Source organism: Bos taurus, chromosome 14 (genome assembly GCF_002263795.3).
Source record: "Bos taurus isolate L1 Dominette 01449 registration number 42190680 breed Hereford chromosome 14, ARS-UCD2.0, whole genome shotgun sequence".
NCBI classification, from domain to species: Eukaryota; Metazoa; Chordata; class Mammalia; order Artiodactyla; family Bovidae; genus Bos; species Bos taurus.
The window spans coordinates 65,331,910-65,340,437 of NC_037341.1; the positions used below are offsets into that span (position 1 = coordinate 65,331,910).

The window sequence follows — 8,528 nt, forward strand, 5'->3', positions numbered from 1 at the left end:
TGGGTTCAGTTATTGGAGTTGCTGGTTACTAACAGTGATAATTATACTTTTACTAAAGGAATAATACACAAGGAATCAGAATAAACAAAAAAGGAGAAAAACCTCAGAGGTATCAATTTTAATATCTTCAAAAGCCAGAATGACAGCGCAGTTGACCAGTTCCAAAATGCCTAAAAGGGAAGCACTAAAAGGGAAGAGATGAAGTTTCCGTAAGAGGATTGTGAGAAGTCTTATTTAAAAAAAAACCTCGGGATAAAGAATGCCCTTCAATACGGAATATTTCAGAGACACACCACGCCTCCAGAATCCAGAGGAAAAACAGAAGTCAAATAGCAAGACACTTTTGCAGGAGTGTTGAAACAAACAAGAAAACATTTTTATTTTGAAAATACAGTCTTTAAAGATAAATTTGGCTTCCATTTCCCATACCTAGGTGCATCCAACAAGGTACAAAAACAGACAAAACAAAACAACGAAACAGAGACCCTCGACATTATGTACAGAGCTCTAAAATGAGCTGTGAATATCTACAAGAAACTAGCATATGCGCTTTGTGAAAGGATGTACTTGTGTGGCTTTCTACAGTTCTCAGTCCTGGGAAGGAGAGTTAACCCCCTGAAGCTGCAGGTGTGGCTGCAGCCAGGGAAGAGCTGGGGTCAGTGAAGGGTTGGGGACGGGCCCCCTCGGGTGGGAGGCTGGAGAGGTGTCTGGGGAGGGGGGCAGCGGCGGCCCGGACAGATCCGGGGCTTCTCTAGAAGTCCTGCCGCGGGGTGTGAGTCAGGCTGTGCCGCCGCAGATCACAGTTTCGCCTGAACACTTTGCCGCACTGCTCGCAGCTGTAGGGCTTGATGTCTGTATGGGTGAGAAGGTGAGTTTTCAGATTACTTCTCTGATTAAAGGTTCTTCCACATGTGGGACATTTGTGTGGAGATTCCTGTTCAGATGTGAAGCAAGCAAAGGATTAATCCTTCACACCAACACGGCACCCTCCTCAACAGTCTCTGTCTTATCGGCATCACAAGCGTTAACAGAACACGCGCCCCACAACAAAGAGGGGACTGGCAGCAACAAAGCTGTGCTCCTAATCCTCCAATCACGAAAACACAGGCAGGGGCACACACAGGGGCCTGATCACACTGATAACCACCGGTGGCCACTGCTGTGGGCTTTGTGATTTACATTTCATCTCCATGTCATAGGCAGGAAAGGGGGGAAGGAAAAACTCTAATCCTCTCTTAAGGAACGACATTCTCCCGGGTAATAATGCCCCTCTTTGGTGCAAAATTAAACTATTCCTCAATGTTCTGAAAACTACAAATTATGAGGCTCCTGGGAGAGAGAGCGTATGGGATTTCACCATGCCTCCATTATCGAAATTACCTTTATTTCCTCCCAAACACGAAAGCTTTAAATGCAGGGCACATCAGGTGAAAAAAGAAATAAAATTCTAAAATTAGTATTTAGAACAATGAGAGTGGCCTCTTCTTTAAGAAAAACACATACATGTTTTTTGTTAAATAAAATTAATTTCATGTATAAAAAAATTGAGTGTTGCTTTCTCCACCTAGAAAACTGATCTAAATAGAGCCTTTTATGAGAAAGAGCCTGCCATTGAACACCTTTTGTAGAGCAAAAATGATAAAACAGAACCAGTCACTGCTTTAAAACAAGAAAACAAACTTACCTGCATATGTAAAGTTTTGTGAACAGCTAGAGTTCTAGACTGACAAAATCCTTTCCCGCACTCCTGACATTTGAAGGGCTTCTCTTTGGAATGGATATACCTGAAAATCAACATAAGGTCTCATTGAAATGGCTTTACCACCACGGTGAGGAGTTTCTTTTGACAATTGCTTTAAATGAAATCATGGGGGGCGGGGGGAGAAAAAGGATTTCCATTATTTTTGTTTTTACATTTTTTCTCCCCTGTATAATTCTGTTTATAGTTAACCTCAACTAACAGACTCTTCAGAACATTCACCGGACGCCGGCTTTATCTACACTTGATCGCCCTCTCTGGTGTATCCTGGAGCTTGAAGCCCTGCCGAATGAGCTCTTTCTGGCCTCTGCGGCTCTCTCTGAGATTTAAAGTGGTCAAATCAGGATGTAAGGCAAGGCTGAGTTTAGGGGGACCAATTTTAGCGAACCCCTTGGAAGCCGCGGAGGATCCCTACAGAAGTCCTACTTTGGGGTAACAGCAGCAAGTAGAGTCCAGGGAACAGATACTGTCATCCCCACTCCTGGGAAGTCCCTCCCCCACGCCCCCTCCCCGAGGAAAACACTGACATTATGGTATTTCTTCAATTGCCTTTGATTAATGTGGAGCTGAGAGTGTGGAGGGGATGTGGGGAGCTGTCCCTAAATTCTGTAATCTCAAGAACCCCGCAAATAAGTTTAAAAGAAAGGTTGCTAAGGCAGGCTCTGGGGTGCACCTAGGGACCAGTCAGGGAAGGGAGGAAACCAAGCTGAGGTGGCCACCATAGATTAACAGAAACTGTCCTAGGGCAGGTGGTACATGGAGCACCAGAGAAGGTCTTCCAGGCTCCTGGGCTCTACCTGCCCCACCTCCTAAGGTCTACCTGGTGGAAACTGGAAAACCGCTCCCGGAACCAAGAGCAACCCAGCAGATTTTAATTACCAAAGGATGGGACAACCCTCCCTCATCCCAAACAAGACACTGCAGCAGGGGTCCCTGCTGAGGAAAAAGGTAAAGGTTGGGGGTTGGTTACAGCTGGATGGGAAGGGCTTTGGTGGGGAATATAGTCTAGTTCCAAGAGGATTTTAGTGACACTTGGAATGTCTATCAAAACTCGATATTCTGGATAAATTGTCTTCCCCTCCCCAGGCCACCCTCCTTCCCCACCTTACCTGTGATCCCGCAAGTGATCTTGCCTCCGGAAAGCCTTGTGGCAGATGTCACAAGTGTACGGCCTCTCGTCGGTGTGGGTCCTCTCGTGGATGAGCAGGTTGTAGGATTTGGTAAAGTGTCTGCCGCAAAACTTGCAGATAAACTCTTTTTTCGTTTTGGAGGGCAACCTCCCTCGGGAGGGCTTTCTGTCCGGAGTCAATTTATTGAGGCCGGAGATGGGGCTCCCCAAGCCCGGGCTCAGCTTGCTCAGGTCTGCTATTTTAGGGGGATCCTCTTGCGTGGCGGCCACGGCCAAGTTGGCAAAGTCAAAACGGGGCCGGTCCTTGTGCAGGGCCGGGAGGACGTGGGCAATGGCTCCCTGCTTGGGGTGGAAGAGGTGGGTGGTAAAGGGCAGAGCCGGAAAGGAGAAGCGGGCATCCACAAGGCCCTGCGCCGCCGCCATCTCGGTGATGGTGGAGCGGGTGATTTCGTGCACGTTGGGGTACCCCAGAGTCCAGTGGTTCATGTGCATGGTCTGCACGGCGCTGAGACCGTACAGGCCCTGCAGGTGGTCCACCGCGGCAGGGAAGGTGTTCACGGCCTGCAGGAAGGAGTAATTGGTGAGCTGCAGCGATGGGTGGAGCGGAATGGGCGCCGGCAGGGCCTTGCTCCCCATTTTCCGGGATGTTGCAGGGCGGGGGTAGCCACCCCTTTTTTCCAGGACTCAGAGGAGGATGGGCGTGGGGCTCCGGCGAAAACCCAGACAACGGCACGCGAAGAGAGTCCTAAAGATGGCTGGGGGACAGAGGGGAAAGTCGTGACTATTATCCAAGACCGCTTGGTCTGTCCCTTGGCGCCGCGTGGGCTTCCACACCTTCCTTCTAAGACCCCCTCCCCACCCACCCCAAGGCCCCCCTAGAAGGAGGGGACCTTGGCGCGCCTGCCGGGCGAGTTGACACCAGGCTCAAGCTCAATCCCGAGGGCCAGGGTGTCAGGCGTGGTCGCCGGCGAGAGCGAGTGGCCCGTGGGAAGATCGGATTCCGGGCACGCGCGGATTCCAGGAGCCGGAGACCCGGGCCGGGTAGGAAGAAAGATGAGCGGGGGGACTCCAGGCGGCACCCAGCCCGGCCCACCCACCCACTACCCGGTGCGGCGAAGCTTGGTCATCCCTGGCCCGGCCGAGCCTCAGTCGCACCGAGCCTCCGAGGTCCCAGGAGACGGTGCGTCGTGGGTCGGACCCGGGCTTGAGGGCCCCGCTCGGCCGGAACGGCTCCTACCGCCGTGCCCGAGACCGCGGCCGGGCCGCCGTTCCTGCGCTTGCCCCGGACCGCGCCGGAGGTGTGGGTGCGCAGCCCGGGGACGCTTTGCGCTCCTGGGCTGCCTGGCCCTCGGAGGGGCCGCCTTGCCCGGGGCTGACCTCAGAGGTTTTCTTTTTCCTTCCTCTGCCTTGGTCCCATTTATCAGCGGTGACGGGCCACAGGAAAGAAAAGTGACACCTCGGGGCCAGTGAGGCCTGGAATCGCCCCCTCCTCCTTCCCAGGGGCCGTCCCCTCCCACCCCCCACCAAGATCCCTTCCAGATGGTTCGGGCTCAGACAGGGAGGGTAGGGGGGGTGGCTGAGGCCAGAGCCCGTTCTCCCAGACCCAGCGCCCAGCTCTCGGGAGTACACGAGCGCCTCTCGATCTGGCCCCCGGAGCGGCTCCTACACCCGGGAGGCCCCAGGAAAAGAGAAGACCGGGTTCCCTGGGGAGGAAAAGGCAAGGAGCAGCAGGCGAGCCGCTCTGCCAGCCCGAAGGAAGCTTGTTTATCGGCCTGCAGTAGAGGGCGACGCTGCTTCTGCCCCTGGGAAGCCCGCCCGGGTCGTCCGCCTTGGGCCTAAACAGGGAGCACGCGCTTGCCTCTCCCTGCGCCCCCAATGGCAAAGCGGAGGTCTGGTTTCAGACCCCGTTTCCCGCGGCGCCTCACCTGCTTTCAGGGCAGGCCCACTTTCTCCCACCGCCAGCCCTCTTTTTAGCAGCCAGGGGTGCCAGCTCGGCGGCCCGGCACCAGCCTCTGAAGGCGGCTCCCCAGGTGCGGGCGTCACAAGCTAAGCGCTTTCCCTGGAGAGGTGCAGGCAGGCCTGTCTGAGCCATCAAGCTTTACGCCCGGCTTTTGAACCCAGCAGGAAGATGGGAGACTCTGTTCAGACTTCATTGCGCACTAGCCCTTTCTGCGCCTAAATGTCCCTCTCTAGTGTTGGAGAAGAGTTGCCTGTGGCTCTTTCTGAGGGCAGGCTTAGGGGGCTGCGCTAATGACACAGCGCTCCGGCCAGGCAGAATCTGACGGCCTCCACGAGGGCCCACACCTTCCCTCCCTCCTCCGTTTGAAACGACTGGGAGACAGCGATTTATTAACGAACCGCTTCTGCCTGGTGGTATGCGGTCTGGGAGTTGAGGTCGGGAGTTAATGAGAGGTGTGTAACAGTCAGGGGGTCTCAGTCAGACCGTTCAACCGAAACTGTAAACCTCCATTAGTAATAAACTTTCCCACCACAAATCACAATTCATTTTTCTTCAGTGGCAACCCTCAAGCCCTCTCCTAGAGAGGTAGGGGGGAAAAAAGGATTCTACTAACATCTCTGGTAATCTGATTGTTTTCCTCTTGCATTAAAAATAATAAGTTACACCTTTATTTCCTTCCTTTTGCATAAGGAGGATTTTCTAGAGATTCAAAATATTATTTTTCCCCTAGTATTAAAAAGTGGCCTCCCCACATAGAGAGGAAACCCAAATTATTATTTGGGTGTATTCCCAGACTGGATTTCTTAGAAATAAATACAGGAGGCAAAGTGCAATTCCCACCACATTCTCCTGGTAAGTATGTGCATGTGTGTGGGGTGTGTTGTCGACTGAAGGAATAGCATGACTTATGAGTTTGATTCCAAATGCATAAAGTGAACTCTGCCGTAAAGGTTACATGTTAATTCTGCCAGCAGAAACTTGAGAGCCATCTTCCTTCCCTTTTCACTGAATGGTTTATAACCCAAATTATTGCCTCTGTTATAATTCAACTTCATGGTGGCACAAAAGCGCTGTTTCATAGTATGTGTTCGTTTTGATTTGCAGGACAAATAGTTTCTTCATAGAAGACAAAAAGCAAGGCCTTCATAAACAGAACCACCCTAAATATTCATTAAACATTTTTCGCATAATTAGGGAGTTCAGGTTTTCACTCTCCTGCTGAGTAGTTGGAAATATATGTCAAAAGATACTTTAAGTCAATGCAGAGATCTAAAGTACTTTCGTTTTTGTCTAGAGCTGAGCATGTAGTTCTCACACTCAGTTTCAAGCAATAACAGCCATCATCTGCTGTCACTTCTTCACCACCCCGTTCCGGAACATTGGTTACTTTTAATTTTGCAAGGAAAGAAACTTAAACCAACGAAAAGACATAAATATTACAGTGGAATTGAGGCTTGTTTTCTTTCATCGGTCTTCTTCACAAGAAATTTCCAGACATGTACAGAAGTTTTGTAAAATTTAGCTCACTGGCTGTCAACAAGTGAGAGGTGCACATACTAATTTCAGTACAATGAAGCCTTCAAAACACTGGAGGGGAAAAAATGGTCATTCGATAAGGAGTCTCGCTCTTTGGTAATGTGTTATTACACTGAATTATCTAAAAATAATATACAGTCAGGGGTCATCTGCTAAAACCTGTGGGTTGGTGTCTGAGAGAAATGACTGATGGCTCCACAGGCTCGCTGAATTTCAGCCCAAGCCACAATAGAATTTTACGTTAATCAGAGAGCTATACTTCAAGTAGATTTAAGAGATCATTAAAAAAAAAAAAAAAAAGAAAGAAAATAAAAATGGCCAGACTGGGTCAGGTGAACAGAGAGAAACCACCGCGAAGTTCCTGCCCCTTCGCTGCGTCTCTGCCTTCCCAAGGAGTTAATTAAATTAAGATGCCTTCCGCATAATCTGGGTTCTGTTTCTCTCTGCTCCCTCGCTCCCCCTGCATGAGTAATTTTCTTGTTCTGCTCGGGACTGCAGTTTGTTTAGCAGAGAAAGTAGCTGTCTGCACCGTTTGGCTCCGGGAAACTCCAGCCCTCTTTTGTTCCCCTGCTAACAGGTAGGCAGACAGAGCCAGCGCACCCTCCACAAACACCTTTTTCTCCCTCCTCATTCTACAGATGCAACACCTTTCTCCGTTGCTATTTCTCGAGAATCCCAGCGTTTAAACCCCAGGGGGATTTGCCTTCTGCCCGCCTCCGCCAGGACTGGAGGGTGGGAAGAAAATCAAAAGGCCGGCACAAGGTTGGAGAATTATCTAGGACTGAACTATTACTTTTCTTCTGAAACGCGCTGGCTCGGCAGGCACCGTGTGTCTCGGCCCGTCCGCGCTGCCGCGGCTGCCGCGGGACAGCTGCCCCCTGCTCTGGAATACTATGGCAGGGTAAGGGGGGAAAAAAAGAGGTGAGGGGGGGTGTTGTGGGGTTTTATCTCAAAGTATGTAGATCAGCTTTTAGAAGAAGCTTTGCGGAGGGCTTCGATTCAGTGTTGCAAAACAAAACTAAAAACAGTATGCGAAAGCGCGTGTTGTTGCGTGTTATCTGGGAGTGGCGAGCCTGGGATCCCATAAAGTGAAAAATACAATGCCCCAGGAATGCATCCATGTGATTTCTTTTACCCGAGTTCGGAACTTGTGGCACGCCGGACCGAGACTCGGAGCGCCCCGGCTGCAGCCTGCTTTCCTTAGGGCGGCTGCAGCCCCCTTCCCATAGTGGACACTTACCTCCAGCAGAAAGGTCCGCCTGGGCAGCGCCACTCAGACCTGGTCCAGGCAGGGAGGCGCACAGCTTGGAAAGGTCATTGGTTCCACGCCGGCCAAACTGCTTTTTCTGCGCGGAGTCCCGGGAGCAGCGGACATGATCTGGAGGACGACGGGCAGCCAAACCGAGAGCGGATCCTCGTCTTCGTCTGTGGACTTAGAATGTGCAAGGACCCGGGGATGGTAGAAGCCCGCCCTCAGCGCTCGCCTGGAACCTCGCGCCCCCGCGAACCTCTCGCCGCCGACTCCGGGTAAGGTCGGAGCCTGCAGCCTCGCAGGGCCATCACCCTCCAGCAGCAGCGAGCGCGCCGAGCTCTGTCCCCGCCCGCGTCCCTCCCCAGGCTGCCCGCGGCCGGCAGACTCCAGCTTTAGTAGCGGCCCCGCCTCCCCTTCGGGCGGGCGTCCCGCCGCCTCGCGGGGCCCCCTGCGCCCAGGCTCCGCCTCCGCGCCCGGCGCCCGCTAATGGTCCACTTTGTTTACTTGTGTTTGGATAGCAACTGAGTCTTAAAGGCACAGGTTTGCTCGAGGTTCCCCTGTTACACAGGCAGAGCCGAGGCGACGCGGTTCAAAACTCACACAAACACAACGCCCGGCCCCTTCCTTCTCGGTGCCACTTTTCCTTATAACGTTAGAAGCTGCACAATTGGCTTTCTGCCTTCCGAAGACCCCCGCCGAGAAACCCAAAGGGCGTTTTTGTAGCTTTACTTGGCGCGCTCGCAGCGTTAATTTCCACATCTTAACACGTTTAACGTAACTACCTTCTTCATAGGTAAAACCAGTCACTTTTAGATTGTATTCTCCAGCATATATCACCCTTCCCCCAATTTTAAATACAGTTTTGCACATACTTATGGTCAATTATGACTGT

The 8,528-nt window shown here is 51.9% G+C and overlaps 1 protein-coding gene across 2 annotated transcripts; it reads right to left on the bottom strand.

The window, feature by feature from the left end:
- Nucleotides 1–354: 354 nt before the first annotated feature.
- OSR2 (odd-skipped related transciption factor 2) lies at nucleotides 355–8,004 on the bottom strand. 2 transcript variants are annotated; one of them, NM_001034328.2, is made up of 4 exons: nucleotides 7,625–8,004; nucleotides 2,869–3,643; nucleotides 1,685–1,784; nucleotides 355–852 (listed from the first exon to the last, which is right to left on the bottom strand). In NM_001034328.2, exons 2-4 carry the CDS (start codon nucleotides 3,522–3,524, stop codon nucleotides 778–780), a joined length of 831 nt encoding a protein of 276 aa, NP_001029500.1. In that variant the 5' UTR covers nucleotides 3,525–3,643; nucleotides 7,625–8,004; the 3' UTR covers nucleotides 355–777. The 2 variants fall into 2 exon arrangements, with proteins under 2 accessions (NP_001029500.1, XP_005215673.1); XM_005215616.5 differs by having other exon boundaries at nucleotides 355–934.
- Between the last annotated feature and the right edge of the window lie 524 nt (nucleotides 8,005–8,528).

Bases quoted from the DNA above. Each gene is read 5' to 3' on its own strand.
- OSR2 (XM_005215616.5), bottom strand. From the start codon at position 3,524: ATGGGGAGCAAGGCCCTGCCGGCGCCCATTCCGCTCCACCCATCGCTG. The intron at 1,785-2,868 runs GTAAGGTGGGGA...GTTGATTTTCAG, and splicing joins GATCACTTGCGGGATCACAG to GTATATCCATTCCAAAGAGA. The intron at 935-1,684 runs GTAAGTTTGTTT...ACATCTGAACAG, and splicing joins ACAAAACTTTACATATGCAG to GAATCTCCACACAAATGTCC.